This window comes from Haliaeetus albicilla, chromosome 22, assembly GCF_947461875.1.
Source record: "Haliaeetus albicilla chromosome 22, bHalAlb1.1, whole genome shotgun sequence".
NCBI lineage: Eukaryota > Metazoa > Chordata > Aves > Accipitriformes > Accipitridae > Haliaeetus > Haliaeetus albicilla.
Window position 1 is genome coordinate 26423442 of NC_091504.1, and position 16622 is coordinate 26440063.

The following is a 16622-nucleotide window of genomic DNA, read 5'->3' on the forward strand; positions in this document are numbered from 1 at the left end:
AAAACCATTTTGAACTTTAATACCACATAGAACATAGTTCAAGAAACGTTAACAAATGCAGACCAGTGCAAGGCATGGCTAAGCAGAGGTTTCAGGACCGAAATTTCCCGTTTCATTAAAATTACAAAAATAAGTCAAAGACAAGAACAGAATGTGATTCATACCCTATATGCCACCAAAAATGCATTCTTAGACGCCCCTCTCCCCGCAAGAAAAATCCTCAGTGGAAAACAAAAGCTACAGAGCGTAAAGCTTCTTAAAAATTAGGTAAAACAAAAGCAGATTTGGGCCAAACACACAACTAAAGACTGACCAGAGAAAGCGTCAGCAAGTCTCTGTGCTTTCCAGCACCCCACGGACGTGGGGACAGCCCCAGACCGACGGCCAAGAGGGACGGTCGCCTGTGGCACGGCTGACAGCGGCGTTCCGCTGCGGCTCCTCAACCGGCCCCGGACTTCCTGCCGCCTCAGAACGGCGGGGAACCAAGTGACTGCGGCGGCACCGGCGGCCGGAGCCGTCCCCGCCCCCCGCTCCCTCTGACAGGCTCTCCCACCTGCCCATCACCTGCAAAAGCCCCGCCAGGGGCAGAGCCCCCGCCCTCCAATCAGAGGCCTGGCTGAGCACAGGGGGTGGGGCTCGGCCAGGCTCGAGCGCGTCCCGGGGCAGGCGCGGCCTGCGAGACCCGTGCTAGCGCCCTTCGAGGGAGCAGACCCTTTTCAGGGCGCAGGTGACTCTCTCGGCGCCCGAGGTAAACGTTCACTCGGTTTCTCGACGGGGGCTTGTGGGAGCCGAGGGGCACGAGGACGCGGTCGGGCTTGGGAGAGCCCCGCTGGGATTCCTTCCTGCGCTCCGTGCTCAGGCATTGTTCCGGTCGCCTCTGGGTCCTGTGTCGCGAGGATGCGTAAAGCGTGGCGGACGGATGGCGCTCGGGGTCATACCGCGCCGGCGCAGCGGTGCGGACGGGTCGGGCTGAGGGACACGCAGCACTGCCGCGCGCCGCACCGAGGAAGGAGGGAGGGAAACTCCGGACCAAAGACAAAGGGGGGGGGGGGGGGGAGCCGAGTCGGGAACATCCGGGTCATTCGCTGCCGCTTCAATCCGGGACACGCGCGGCTGCTGCGGCCGATCACGGTGAGGCCTGGCCGGGCGAGGGGCCTGGCGCGGTGGGGCCTGGCGCGGCGCGCAGGCGGCCCGGGCCCTGGGAGAGCGGGGCCTGGGCTGGTGCTCGCCGCCTGCGGCGCGAAGGGGCAGGCCAGCGGCGGGGCGTGTGGGCCTGGCGGTTCCTGCCGCGGCCGCGCGGCCGGCCCCGCCAGCGCGTCGTTGACCGCCTGAGGCGGGCTCCGCGTCTCCCGCGGCCCGCCCCCGGAGGTCCCGGTTCGCCGCGGGCCGAGTTCACCGAGGAGGTCCGGGCACTGCCGGGCTCTGCGCGAAGCGGTCCCCGCCCCGAGGGGTGCTTGCCCGGGAGCCGGCGGGCGGGCGCCGGGGTGCCCTGTGCAGGCCTCGGAGGCTGACCCGGCCCCCGCGCAGGGCCCGCGAGAGCAGCGGCCTTCGGCGGAGGCGGGCGGTGCTGGGCCCTGCCGCGGCTGCTCCGGGCGAAGCTACTCGGCCGGTCGGGCATCGAGAGCTGTTGCCGCGCGGCTCCTTTTGTTGTTCTCCTCGCGACTCTGGTAGCCGTTCGGCTTAGTGCCGCCTCTTCCACCTTTTCCGTGCCCCAGGCAGGAGGAGACTTTCTGTTCCGGTCGGGACTTAGCCTGCTCTGATTAAACCTCAGCTCTTGGCTTTCTCCACCCTTCCGAAAAGTAAAGTTTGTATAGTTTTGGGGCACACTACGCCGATTGATAATGTCTTCCTCTGTCAGTATTTAACCTGCAAAGTAAAAATGTGAGGCTAGTAATCTTAACGGGTTTTTTCTTTTGGGTTTTTTTTTTTTTCTTTCCTGTTTGGAATTAATAAGAGCTGTTGAAAGTTCTTCAGACTTAAAGAGCATGTTGTTAATGTATTTAGAGACTTGTCATGGGTCAGAACTGTGGGTGCAATTGCCGTTCCGGTGGCATGTGAACGCTTCTTTGCAAGACTTGCATTTTGTGTTTGGCAGTAGGTTCTATCCTCCCCCCGCCATCAGAGGGTATAGATGGGTAAGATGATTTGTAATGGAACACAAAGTTTGCGCCTGTGATGAGTGTGTTGGATTTGCTTTGTCCTTTTTTCCAAAATAGGTAGTAGTAACAGCGGCAGAGGCAAACTGCTGAGTAAATTTGGAAGTTTCTGTTAATTTTCTAATGAGTTGATAGCAGTAAAAGGGGCATTGCTACCTCTTAATGCCAGAGTGTGCTTGGGGGAATTAATCCCAAACACAACGTGAAGACTGGTCTCTTAAGTACAGTTGTGTGGCCCCTGCAAGGTAGGGTTGATATACTTCCTCTGGTGTGAAAGTTTGTGTTCTTTCCAGTGATGTAGCACGTAAATGTGTTAGGACTTAGATTCTGTTAATCAGCAGTAAATTTCTCAGGTGAAGAAAACAAATTAGTTGTGATATTTAAAAAAAATAAATCCTAAGAACTGGGGTGTTTGGGGTTTTTTTGTTTTGTATGTGGTTTTGGTGGTGTCTGTGGTGTTTGTGGGTTTTTTTGGTTTGGGGTTTTTTTTTTTTTAATTTAACTATTTCAGGTCAATAGACATATCTTGCACTTGTGAGGTATTTCAAAAGCTTACAAGAGCTAAACTTAACTTATAGATATCTGGGCAAACTACTATTCCAAAGGAGAGAGGAAGAAAAACCCAGCAACCAAACAAACCATGCACATAAATTATTGAAGAATATAAAAGTAGCAGTGAGAATATCGCATCTTCAGGTTTAATACCCACTTAGTATCTCACTCCTTCCTGCTATTCCATAATTTTTGAGATCAAAATATATACTGAGGTGATCAATCTCTGTCCTATCTCAAGCTCCAGCAGGACTAAAGTTAAGTTCTTGTACTGAAGAGCTGCTAGAGAGTATATATTGGTAATTTGTCAATAGATTGACTTACTTTTGAGGGGATGCTTACCTAACAGGATCTTAATTTTTGAAACGGGCTTTCAGTCTTCTTTGTCGCTAATCTCTACTTGGTAGTAGTTTGTGATGAGGTTTTAGATGCTTGTCTGCACTCATCAGGGTAACTGAAGCCTGTGGTCTCTCATATATGCTGAAATTTTGGATGTAGCCTGTCAGTGCTTAACTAAGTCAAGTGCCTCAAGATTTGAAAAGGTATTTATAAAACATAAGAAAATCTTTAATTTACTGGGGCACAGTATAGTGCATAACCAGTTGCAAAAGCAATCAGGATACAGAGCCTGAAAACTTGGGGGTTTTCTGTTGGAAAGTTATTTGATTGGTGATGTTTTGTAGGACATATGTCATTTATATGCCCTCTGAGAAGTTGGCATTTCCCTTGAGGTGCATGTAATTAATTGGCTGTTAGCCACAGGAAATATAATTCATGTGTTTGAAAGTATCCTGTAATATGTTTCTTGGCAGAAAAGGTAGCTGAGTTGCTAAACTACCTAAGAATATTTGAGTGGTTTATAAGCACAAAAAATTTTCTCAAACTATTATGGGAAGGTTGGTATTATTACAGTGGACCACCAGCTACTAACAGCACAACTGAAATTCTGCCATATATTCAGTAGCTCATTTACATCTGTTGCAAGGGCATGGGCTCACAAAATATTTAAAATTACTCCCTGTATAATTTGGTTAAGGGAGAGTCTTTTTGTTCTGACGGTATCTTTTCAGTAGCTCCACATCTCCTGCATGTGGTAGATCTGAAGTGGTATGTACAGTTCGTGTAGACTAAGTCCTTCAAATCTTCAGACATACAACCAAGAAGGACGGATGTGTTGGGAATACTAGAGGAATATTGGACTGAATATAGCCTTTGTGTGTGTGTGTTTACTGAGTGTTAATGGTCCCTCTACTCTGCTCTTGTGAGACCCCACCTGGAGTACTGCATTCAGCTCTGGGGCCCCCAGCATAAGAAGGATATGGACCTGTTGGAGCGGGTCCAGAGGAGGCTGCAAAGATGATCAGGGGGCTGGAGCACCTCCCCTATGAGGAAAGGCTGAGAGAGTGGGGGTTGTTTAGCCTGGAGAAGAGAAGGCTCCAGTGAGACCTTATAGCAGCCTTCCAGTACCTAAAGGGGGCCTACAGGAAAGGTGGGGAAGGACTTTTTACAAGGGCATGTAGTGGTAGGACAAGGGGTAATAGCTTTAAACTGAAAGAGGGTAGATTTAGATTAGATGTAAGGAAGAAGTTCTTTACTGCGAGGGTGGTGTGACACTGGAACAGGTTGCCCAGAGAAGTTGTGGATTGCCCCATCCCTGGAAGTGTTCAAGGCCAGGTTGCATGGGGCTTTGAGCAACCTGGTCTAGTAGAAGGTGTCCCTACCCATGGCAGGGTGGTTGGAACTAGATGATCTATAAGGTCCCTTCCAACCCAAACCATTCTGTGATTCTGTGATTTAAGAAGCTTGATCTGACATGAATTTAATTGCTAGTTTGGAGTTGAAATTATGGATTACGGCCATCCATGCAAAACTGATTTTGAAAAAATGCTAGAAGGAGGGATTTGAAATACTAGCTGTCCTAGGAACTGCATAAAATTCTTAATCTGGTGCTTTTAAAGACTTCTAGTTAAGGTGTCTGCACTGCTAAGCCACTTTGATGTGTAAATATTTAAATTGGAAGCATGCTGTCTTCTAATCTTTAAAGGGTATAACAGATGAACATGAGATGAACATTTCTACATATCCTACATGGAATAGGTCAGTTCCTGGTACATATTTTCAGCATGAACATCATGCTAAAGGGCATAGCGTGAATGTGTGAAATTTTTAAAACAAGCATCTTTGTGAGCTACAATTCCTATGGTTATAGTAGTAGACTGCAATATTCTTACAAGTAACCTACATATTAATAGAATGTGAATTTGCATAGTTCTTAACCAGTGTTTAAGTGTTTGTTTTAATAGAGTGGTAACACTCCTTTCATTAATTCTGTGACCTTGTTTAGTGGAAGAATTCTACTCTCCTGGCTGTCATAAAGGCTTGTTGGTTATGTGTGGAGTTGAGAACAAATTGGCCTGACTTCCCCAACTGCCAAGTATCAGCTCTTATTTAAAATGGGTATAAATGCAGTAGGGAAGAGGATTAAAAACCTTCACTGGAGTTTGTTTTGACCATGTGGCTAATGAAGCCCTGAGTTTAGATACAGTTTGACAATGAAAAATAAACTCTCCCTTTGACTGCTGTTCTGGGTGAATGGAGAATCCTCCTCTGAATTTCAAAGCACCATTTTGTTGGCAACTGTTGCGTCTAGAACTGTTCTTGCATCATGCACAGTAGTGGCCTGTGCTGTACGTGTTTCTTCTGCAGTCTCAGACACCAGGCTTGGCTGTTACTAAGGCAGTGAAGGTGCAGAAAGATCATTCTGCTTATAGCGGAATTGAAAACCTGTCTTGTGGAATGAGCGGGCCAGTGGCTCTTCCTTCACTCAGTTCTGTATTCCTGTCTGTTCCTTCTGCTGTCTAGAAGTTGTATAGTGGCATCACTGCAAAACTGAGGTGATTTTGTTAAGTTCTGCACCTGTGTTGCTTTTGTGTAGAATACTGGCTTTCAACGGGAAGCTACAGTCTGAAAATAACATTCTTATTCCCCTGTTTGCCAGAAACAGGAGCAGTACAGGTGTTTGCCTACAGAAGAAAGCCATACCTTTTGTGTTGTAGTAAGGAGATTGATGTATGTTTATCAGTTGCACAAGTAGGAAGTACCATGCGTACTTTTCCCATTACTAATAGCGTTTCAGTTGTCAAGCTGCTGTCAAAGTTGTTTCTAAGATGTGGTTCAGATATAAAACACAAGTTGGGGATAGTATTTTGTAGGTCAAGTCCCATAACTAAGAGGTTGTTGACAAGGGCAAACTTGATGTTATTTCTGAATGTTAACTTCTGCAGGGTGTGCAAAAATGTGTGTCTTGGCTATAGTAGTGAAAATCAGAGGCCAGAATATTTCCTGAGTAAGCAGGGCTTATGAACAGATAATATAATGTGTTGTTTACACTGTAAGTAAAAGTTTATACTAAAAGCAATTATTTTTGTTTTAGAGGGATTCTGAATATGTCTGGCATAGCTCTTAGTAGACTTGCACAGGAGAGAAAAGCCTGGAGAAAAGATCATCCATTTGTAAGTATGAGAACTGTCAAATTTCTGATTGCAGTTATTTTGGTGTTCTGATGATGATTTTTTTTCTTTACCCTGATGTGATTTTTTTTTTTTAATTAAATTAATTTTTTAAATAAAAAAGCTGCTTAAAATTATGTAGTATAAAAAGAGATAACTCTGTGTAAAGATAAAGTATGTCACGAAGAATTCTAAGTACATCTTCTGAAATCCTTACTCTTTGGCTTTTTGCCTTAATTCAGGGATTTGTAGCAGTACCTACAAAAAATCCAGATGGCACAATGAATCTAATGAACTGGGAGTGTGCTATTCCGGGAAAGAAAGGGGTAAGACTTACTGTTGTCCTAACATCTCACTTATGGTGAAAAGTAACATAAACCTGCACATGCATTACACTGACAACTGAGAGTATGACTTATATGTACTTTAATAGAAATGCTTGGATCCTGCTGCTACTTCAGAATCTAGGTGGAGTGGGCTAGGAATGATACTGGACAAAATATACCATGAGCCTGTTCAGCTGTTGTCACTGACCACCTAAAGAATAAAAGTTTTCAGAGGAGTATGTGAGAATCCTGCATTGAGCAGACTTGAGATTGTCTTCTACTTTATGCCAGGGTTTATTGTGACTTTTGTTCTTACTAAATGCTGGCTTAAGCCCTAAAGCTTGAAAATGAATACTACCAAAATGTTGCCTCTGCTGGTTAACTGCCAGTACCTTTTTTTCCCCACTAAATAGTGAGACCCTGCAGTCCTAGAGAAGTGCTGTAGCACTGGTTTTAAGGTTTTGGATTTAATGGAAAAAAATTCTATGCTATCAACATGGAATCTCATTGCCTTCCATTTTATGGAATTTTCCCTTTTTGTATTAGGGAAAGAAGAATAGAACTCTCTAACCTTGTTTCTTTTTATGTGATTTTACTTGTGCTTCTGTGTCCCTTTCCTTAAAATAACAAGGGAAAGGAAAAAGTCTGTAGAGACCAGAATTGTTTATTTTTATCAGCTTGCTCTGGTTCCAGGGGACAGGACAAATGCAAATTTTCAAGTGGAAATAATCATTAATGCATGAAACTTTGATTTTGTACACTGCCATTATAACACCTCATTCTGAGCAGACTCTTCTTTCTATTTTTCAAGATGATACTTAGCATGTAGAGATTATTCTTGAATCTATTGGATGCCATTGTTTCTTCTGAGATACTACTATTAATTACTTGATGGTTTTCATTCTTTTGGGTCTTCAGCATTTTGCATTGGATGTGGGACTTCTTTTGTTGCTTTGCCTGTTCTACTGCCTCTTGCCAATGTGCTTAAGTCCCGTTAAGGTCTCGTTTCTTAGATTCTGAGAAGACAAGGTGTGTAGGCAAAACCTGCAGATTCTGTACTACTACCTCAGTTTAACACTGAATATGGCATTGCTGTTACGGTTATAACTTAGCTCAGTATTTTAGTAGTTGTCTGCACAGCTCAAGGTAGTTCTTAAAGAAGCACCTAAAAATAATTTAACTGCGTAAGGGAAAACTCATCCCCTCGTGTTCTGCCAAAATAAGATTATCCCTCGTAATAGCCAGTTATGTACCATTTCAAGATGTCGCCTTTAAATACTTACGTAAAATCTTCAGGCCATACAAAATCTTCAGGCCATACAAAATCTTCAGGCCATACAAAATCTTCAGGCCATACAAAATCTTCAGGCCATACAAAATCTTCAGGCCATACAAAATCTTCAGGCCATACAAAATCTTCATGTTACTGCTTTAAAGTTTTGTAAACCACAAAATCAAGCAAACAAGACACTTAAAGCCAGCTTCTTGCCTCCTAGAAAACTTATCACACCAGGAAAAGATCAGTTATGCTCATGTGATTCCTGGTAGAGATTTATCTAAAAAATCAGGGTTTTTACTCTAGTAAAAATGCTGTGTCTTTAACAAGAAGCAGCATGTCTGGCTCGTGTCTACCCGACCAACCAGTTGCCCTCTATTGCCTTTGTGTTTGGAGGCATGCTGTACTGCAGCTGCTTCCTGTAAAACAGATGAGTAGTTGAAAACACCAAAATGCTTTCTTGTCAGCCAGATCCAAAATTGAAGTAACGTGTGGTGTTAGTCCTGGGTTGGATATCTCCATTCACTTTTTTGACAGCAAATCACTTATTAACTACCTAGAATTTGACTCAATATCTGCAACCCATCCAGTAACGCAATACAATCTTGATGATACTGCTGTCAAACTATTATCTTAGTAAGTCTTTTGAGTGTCTGCTGTCTTTGATCCATAAGGTATGTTGCTCTATCAGAAAGACAGTAAAAACTTTTTGTTGATTGTTCTGGTGTTCTACTCGAAGAAATTATTAAAAGCTGTTTGTCTTCACCTATGACTGGAAGCAAACAAAATAGGAAAAGTTTATTCTGTCAAAAGGCTCCTCTCTTCTAAAAATGGACACGTCTCTTCTGAGAAGGTATGGAGAATAGATATTACTAGTTGTTGACAACTGACTACAGCTGTTCAGAAGAAGTTCTTTAAGTGCACTATAGCAAATGTAATGAAACTAATTTGCTTTTTAAAACAACGTTATCTTGGTATTCAGTAGCACATTTTTTTTCCTATTCTAGCTTGACACTTTGCACAATAAATACCAACGACAATGGAGTGCTGCTGCTTTTTTGGGGTCGGGTTTTTTGGTGGTTTTTTCCCTTTTTTTCTTTTTCCTTCTGCTAAAAAAAAAATCACATAATTCAGGTAGGAAAGAGTTAGGGATTTCCTCCTAAAGTGGTCTTCAAACGTACCTGTCTGTCCCTGAGGATAATATTTATGTCGATAAGGTGTGAGACCATCTTTACTCCAGTTTGTTTTAAAGAATGAACCCAACACTTATTTTCATTGCAGTGTTTCCATAGCAAGGGCAAGTTAGAGAAGTGGTCTGAATTTTACATATATAATAAACTTTTCTGTATTTCTACACTTGCCAGAAATCAGTTTGTCAGAAGATGGGCTTTTTTCCTTATTTCCAAGTAAGATGACAAGGAAGTATATATTTGAGACAGGCTTTTTGTGCTTTGCTAGATGTTTTCCTGTGTTTATATGACCCTTCTGAGTAGTGCTGTCTTATTTGGTCTGCTGTGTAGCATGGGAGCTGCTCTTATCAGTGCTCTTCCCAGTTTCTGATGGGGATAAAAAGCATCTTAGAATTTGTTACACAAAAAGATGGAATGTGTGAGACTACCTGCTACCAAATCCAGACAGCGTTAGTTTAGTGAACCTCATTAACTGTAGCAGTACTACAGTGCTGTGCAAATTTTTTGTTCACTTGTGGTTTTCTTAGCCACGTTCTCATGAGGCAAAATAGAAGCCATTTACATCCACGTGCTTAAGGGGTGTATCCATATCTTATCTTCTCAGACTTACTTTAAGTGGGGCTGTAATGGCCCCTTCCTCATTGCATGTGTATCATGTAAAACTTGAAGTATTCTGTTCTTCTGTGTACTATGAAAACTTGTATATGGAACTGTTGGCAATGATCCCAACTATTGATGACTCAGCAACACTTACTAGCTGTAATGAAGTGGAAAAGCAGGGTTTCCTTTCTTCAACTCCTTATATAAGTGGGATAACTTGTCTCAGTCTAGACAGCATGCTACAGCGTAGGACAGCTGTTTTCTGCTGTGTAGCAGAAGGATGTCTTGTGCTTTGCCTGAGAAACTGTATTCTTGATAAGCTGTTTTCCACAAGTTTGACTTTTCCTTGCTGTAGTCTAAACTTTACCTTAACTTTTTATAGACACCATGGGAAGGAGGCTTATTTAAACTACGGATGCTTTTCAAGGATGACTACCCTTCTTCACCCCCAAAATGTAAGTAAAATGACTAAAAAACATGGGTTTATTAGAAAAATGTTAAACTAGTCCATGAGGTTCTATGAATTACTGTTCTTACAGATTTTTTTTTTTCCCCGCCCACCACTTTGCATTTAGAAAGTTGTGATGAAATGAGTTAAGTGCTCAATAGAACAAAATTGGGAGGAGAGGGGGATTGCTGTATGGGTTTCCTCAAAGTTTGACAGAAGCAGTGCTTGAAGGGTCTGCTACTTGATCAGCACTCTTAGGAAACTAATAGGTAGGCATGGTTAGACCAAATCCCTTTGTGTGTTCTTACTGTTAAGTTGGTCTTCTAAGGCAAGAACTTAGAAAAAATAATTAAAACCCAAAAAGTTCCATCAACTTTAACCTTTTAATTGACTTGCTCTAAAACATGGATCTGTTCTTTTCCTGATACTCCGTACAACAGATATCTTCAGATACCTAGTTTCCTTGCTAAGTTTTTGAATTTTCCTTATCCCATTTCAACTTACCTACTTTAGAAATCTGAAAATATCTATTGCCTTGCCTAGTTTCCTGGTTTTTGAATTGGCTACCAACTCAAATCAATGACTGATTACAAATGGCTCTTTTGACAGCGGTTCATTTCTCATTTCATTTTGGTGTTTCGGCTGTATCAGTTGTCTTGGCTACTCCTTTTGTTAGGTGGTATTTGTTACCACCTAAATACATGTGACACAAGGGGAAACATATCTTTTAACTAGAAAATATTTAACAACAGTATCTTGAGATATACCAACTAGCACATCTGCAAGTGTTAAATGAACTCTCATGCCTTAAATAAGATGTATATGTGACTGGTAAGACTTCTTACCAATGCAGCTTCTGAGTTCCTACTGAACTTCACTGAGCAGCTCATAAGCAAGACTTACTTGTGATGTCAGATGGATTTGAAAACTGCACTAACATGTAGATATTTCATAGCGCTAAACAAGTGTTCATTACATTACTCAAGATGGTGGCTGTTGCATTTAAGTCCTGTAAAGATTAAAGAAATGCCAGAATATAGATTGTGGCAGAGGGAGAGCTGCACAAGCCTACTCCTTCAGTCAGTCTTGCAACTTAAACTTGATTCCTCTTGTTCAGTGCATCTTGATTATACATAAAGGAAAAGTGAAACTGAAGAAAATGCTAGAAACTTACTCTTCTTTGTATGGAACTTTCAGTATTTTAAAGTGAAGAGAGAAGAGTGAAGGGCAGTACCTTTCCCTTATATAGTAGTATGTGAGTCTGTAAAGACAGGATTGGTTTAAAAAGGTCTTTACCACAAAGCTACTACAAACTATTTTGTCAGTTTCCATTCCTATACCAAAAGATTTCTGGTCACAATGATAGTGTTACGTTGCCTGGATGGATAGCACAGATGTGATGGAGTTCCTGCTTTAGGTGCAGGCTGAGCCAAGAAGAAAACCAGTATTAATAGCTCCAGAAATCTGTGCAGGTTTTTGTTGGGGTTTTTTTGGGGGGGGGGCGGGGTGTCTTTAGCCTTTTTTTTTCTTTTTTTTTCTTTTTTTTTTGTCCCCACTAATCTAAACCAACTCTCTGATCTTAGTCTTAGTGCTGCATGCAAGTAATTCTCTCTTCTTCCTCAGGTAAATTTGAACCACCATTATTCCATCCAAACGTGTATCCTTCAGGCACAGTGTGTCTCTCCATCTTAGAGGAGGATAAGGACTGGAGGCCAGCAATCACAATTAAACAGGTCATTAATTGTACTTAGACTTATTCTTAGCCCTTTTATTTGCTTTGCTTGCTTATCTGATGTGAATATAAGATGTTCACTGGGTGTTTCTACGGGTTTTTTAATTTAATGTCTCAGTAATATCTGTGCCTATGTTACTTCTATTCATTCTTCTACAGATCTTGTTAGGAATACAAGAACTTCTAAATGAACCAAATATTCAAGACCCAGCTCAAGCAGAGGCTTACACAATTTACTGGTAAGTATCTGCGTATCAGCTTGAAAGCTGTTGTATTGCCTACAGCTGTCTGTTAATGCTATAACATGCAAATGTTTTTAGGAATGATATGGTGAATTTTCCTACCTTCATGGCTGTATCATGTAGAGATGCCTAGGTTGTGCTAAACTTGAGCAGTAACTTCAGGGTTAATAGGCTAGTGGAGCTTTTAATAGCATTGCAACAGCAATAAAGTGTGAAGACTCCTTCAGTTAGACCATGATTCTCATCCTGGTACTAGCCCAACATAGAATCCTTTCCCCTAAAGGCTGAGTAGTAGTGATGAGGCATAATGACTTCATGAGACAGTGATAGAGGAGACTGAATTAGGTAACAAGTCCCATTCATCAGTATAGGAGTAACTTACTTCTGTCCAGTAGTGGGTACCTATAAGCACTTGTGTGGAAACTGGATCTTCGAAAAGAATAGCTTAAAAAGTACAGAAAGCTTGTAGCTTTAGCAGAATGAAGTTTGCATTGGTTAGGAAAGGTGATAATTTATGAGCTAAAAAGTACTTCTCTCTTTTTTTTTTTTTTTTTTGCTTAATCTTAAATTTTTCCCAGCATTAAAAATGGATTGTAAAATCTATAATCTTTAGGGGAGCAAAACACTTTAAACAAATGCTGTTGGCACTGACAGCTACTGAAATGACCAAGGTGGAAATGTAGAATTACCATTCTGGATAGAAGAACAAGTCTCCAGGAGAGTGCCAAGTTTGAAAAATGGCATTTTGAGACTTTACATGCAAGCTATGTCAAGAAAGTCTATTATAAGATCCTAGTGAAAAGGAAACATAGGGATGGGTAGTGCATCTTGGATTTAATTAAGGGCTTCACTCTATTTTTTTTTTTAAGTATCTACAGAAGACTTGGTGGGACTGTGTGCGTATGGAGGACAGTTAGATCGCCACAGTTGTAGGCAGCACCTTTGGGAGTCAGTAATGATGAGGCAGGGCTCCCCCCATTTTTATTTTTACTTTTTATTAAAAGCCACTCTGAGGGAATATAGGGCAGGAATAGTATTCTTTCATACATGTATAAATAGTCTGTGTGTTTTATTTATCACCTCCCACACACATATATGTACAAAACCAGTCTTTGCTACTCTTGTTTCTGCTTTATTGTAAGTGCTTCTAGAAAAAAAAAAATCTATTAAGAATAAACTATTACACATTTTTTGTTACTTCAGATATGTAGTCTCCCATTTATTCTTCATGTCTTTTGGACATGCATAGTATTCCAGATGGGTTACTATATTTCTGCAGTCTGAGAGTGTGTCTCTCTTACTGCTTAATGAGTAACTGGTAGAAGAAGTTCAACAGAGCAGGATTATGTATGCATCTGTAATTTGGCATAGTTGATAAATACTGGGGAAGATGCAGTGTTATTTAAATAGATGTCTTGTAGTCAAATTGTTAAAATTCAAGAATAAACTTTGTATTCAAAATAAGAATACTTGTTCACATTCTCAGGATTGCTTTGGTACTGTCAGTCTAACTTTAGCACTCCGAATGTGCTAACCTACTTCCTCCTCTCTGCTGTAGGCATGCAGAGTCTACTATGGCAGGCATTCTTTTGTGTGGATTCTGAGGGTGTGAGACTTAAGAGCTAGGTTGTGTTCTCATGTGACAATGCAATATAACTTAAAGAAAAATTTTAGAATAAAGTTTGTAAATTTGTTTGAGAAGAAACTAGAGTATTTTCGGTCTGCTTGCTGGTAATTGTTCATTGGATGTGACCAAAATTGGCTTCATTTCTTCTCCCCCCCCGAACTGTCAACTTCTGAGGATATAATTTGCTGCCTTTTTTTTTTTTTTTTTTTTTACTGCAGCAAGCCTTCATAGCTGAAAGTAAGTTAAGTTTACTGCAAAGCTGTCTGCAAAATCTAGTCACTGTAAACTACCTTTGGCACAAGAGTAATGGTAACAAATTTTTGTTTAGCTCTTGACTGACACTTCTGACAGCTAATACAAAATATGGCGTTGAATGTAAATGGATGCTCTACTAAGCTACTACCATCCCTTGTTGGCCCAAGAATAGAAAACAAAGAACTTGCCCTTTTATGTGTCGAGTCTGAGGCTTAATGACTGGTCATAGTTCCCTGAAGTAGTACTTGCTTGTTTAATTAATCTGTAGCAAGTATGCTAGACTTAGTGAACTGTAGGTTGGTTTTTTTTTTTTCAAAATGTTGAGCTAGCTTTTTTTTTCCAACTGAGGTTAGGATAAACCTAATGCTGTAAGTCAGGGTCTGCAGAGATAAAGGCTGAACCTACCATACTGTTACCATTTTCCCATTTCTTAAAAGAGCACTTGCCCTCTCTCCTCAAAGCAGTAAAGATGACACTTCAAAAATCATATGAAGTTCACCAGCTGTTAGCGAACTGCTCTCATCAACCACTTTGTGCTGTTAGGATACTGGAATTTATTGTTAATGACCTCAGGTCTTAACATGGGGAGTGGAAAACTTGTGTTCTGATGAGCAAGAATGCTTGCACGTAAGGTACAGCTGGCCTTGAAAAAAAGCAGGCGCAAACCTGTTTATAGAGACTGGTATGGTATGAAGTCAGACAGTACAATCATTTGACAGCAGATGAAGTTTGGAAAGAAACTAGTTAAACAGTACCTTACTTCCCTCCAAAGGAAATTATCAGAGTAATGGTCCAGAAAAGCCTGTAATAAATTGTAGTGTTTGGTGAATTCCTATCTAACGGTTTTGCCTTCAGCAATGACTTAGTTTCATATTGAAGAGAAATAGAAGAATAACTCTATAATATGGCCTCTGATTTCTCAAGCTGTAATTACCCTTTCTCTCTCCTCTATTCAGCCAAAACAGAGTGGAATACGAAAAGAGGGTTCGAGCACAAGCCAAGAAGTTTGCACCATCATAAGCATCTGTCATGCAGCATCTTAAAAAGGAAGGGATTGGTTGGCAAGAACTTGTTTACAAAACTTTTGCAAAATCTAATGTTGCTATGTACAATTAATATCCACTTAGGGGAGGGGGTTGTATGTGTGCCATTTTCCATATTCGCCACTTGTATACAGTTCTAAATTTGCTGAATTGCCCCCAGTTTTTTCATACAGGGTCTCTTCCTTCAGTCTTTTGTATTTTTGATTGTTATGTAAAACTTGCTTTTATTTTAATATTGATGTCAGTATTTCAACTGCTGTAAAATTATAAACTTTTATACTTCTATAAATTCACTAGTATCTCTAGTTACTTTGCTATCTGATGCAGGCATGCTTTAAAATGTTAGAACTATATTTAGCCTCTAGCTGGCTGTATGAAAAAAAAAAATCATGCCCTCCACCCCCTTCCCTCCCTGAATTTGTTTTTCTATCTTTCAGAAACTAGGTTGTTATTGCTTAAGAGCCTCTGAGATCCAAAGTCAGCCAGCATCCTTATTCTGCATCACTTCCTTTGTGTTTATATGGCGTTCTGTCTGTGTTGCTGTTTAGAGTAAATAAACTGTTTATATAAAGGGCTTTGTTTCATTTATCTTCATTAAAATGATTAAAAGACTGCCATTTAAATGGCTCTGAACACAATTCAGTGCAAGTCCTGTTTTTAAGGCCTGTGATGCTGCACTTACCTTTTGTTTAGATGTTGCCTTCATTTCTTTTCCCTGCCCCCACCCCCAGCATGAAAGCAGCCCTTCTTTGGGCCCCAAGTGGTAATTGCAGCTATTAAACTTTGATCAGTTCCTTAGGAATTCTGACTAGCTAGAGACCAATTGCTTACTGTGCATAATGGGATCAACATACTGGTGTGACCATGTTAACATAAAATAACACAAGCGTTAGACTGATATGAACAATTATAGAAGCTGTCCATGGAATGCAAGGGGACCTACAGCAACTGGGGATTTTAAATGGTACTTGTTTATCAGAAATAATTCTGTGCCTTCTTCCATATGTCAATGTATATAGCTTTTAGGAAAAGGATGTGCTCTATGCAATTACAGTTTCCTTCTGTAAAGGAAATCAGTTAAATTATGTAAGTTATTTTCATGTATGTCAAGCTGATATGCCCTCTATTAAACTTTAACTGCTTTTTTTATTGTATTTTTAGTCAAAATCATTCTGCAAAACAAATGAAGTGTGAGAAGTTTTGTTCCATCTGAGCTGTAGCTTCTTCAGTGCTTTTGTTATCAAAAAATGGCTATCGCTAGAGACTTAAGTTATTCTAAGCGTGATACAGCTCTGTTCCCAGATCTGTTCTGCTTGTCTGCATTTGATTACGACAGCTTTGTAACATAAAAGCGTTCCCCCAAATTAGAGTAGCTAACATCCTCACGTTACTCTCAGTCTCCTAAAAATTGTTTGTGTAGGATTGCCTCCTTGTCACTATCTAGAAATCCTTGTTACAGCAGCTGATTTGGAAAAGACTTCATATGCTTGGGCTGGGAAAGTAACTGAGAAACTGAGCTAAAGGAGAAGGTTCCCTGTCAAAGTCACTTACTTGGGCTTCTTTTTTTTCTTTTTAAAGGGAAATGGCATATTTGTACCACTAAAACTGCTGCTGTGACTGCCAATTCTAGTTCCAGTAGGGCTAGTGTTTATTGTTTCCAGTAGAT

At 41.0% G+C, this 16622-nt stretch overlaps 1 protein-coding gene across 2 annotated transcripts; it reads left to right on the plus strand.

Moving 5' to 3' along the window:
• Positions 1–604: 604 nt before the first annotated feature.
• UBE2I (ubiquitin conjugating enzyme E2 I) lies at positions 605–15527 on the plus strand. Of its 2 annotated transcripts, none has more exons than XM_069810628.1 (7): positions 605–748; positions 6142–6220; positions 6460–6543; positions 9992–10064; positions 11681–11790; positions 11949–12028; positions 14870–15527. In XM_069810628.1, the coding sequence occupies exons 2-7, from the start codon at positions 6155–6157 to the stop codon at positions 14931–14933; spliced, it is 477 nt and encodes a 158-aa protein (XP_069666729.1). In that variant the 5' UTR covers positions 605–748; positions 6142–6154; the 3' UTR covers positions 14934–15527. The 2 variants fall into 2 exon arrangements, with proteins under 2 accessions (XP_069666729.1, XP_069666730.1); XM_069810629.1 differs by lacking the exon at positions 605–748 and adding an exon at positions 929–1131.
• Positions 15528–16622: the final 1095 nt, after the last annotated feature.

Excerpts from the sequence above, each read along its gene's own strand:
- UBE2I (XM_069810628.1), top strand. The coding sequence starts at position 6,155 with ATGTCTGGCATAGCTCTTAGTAGACTTGCACAGGAGAGAAAAGCCTGG. Across the intron at positions 6,544-9,991 it reads CTATTCCGGGAAAGAAAGGG|ACACCATGGGAAGGAGGCTT; the intron begins GTAAGACTTACT and ends AACTTTTTATAG. Across the intron at positions 12,029-14,869 it reads GAGGCTTACACAATTTACTG|CCAAAACAGAGTGGAATACG; the intron begins GTAAGTATCTGC and ends TCCTCTATTCAG.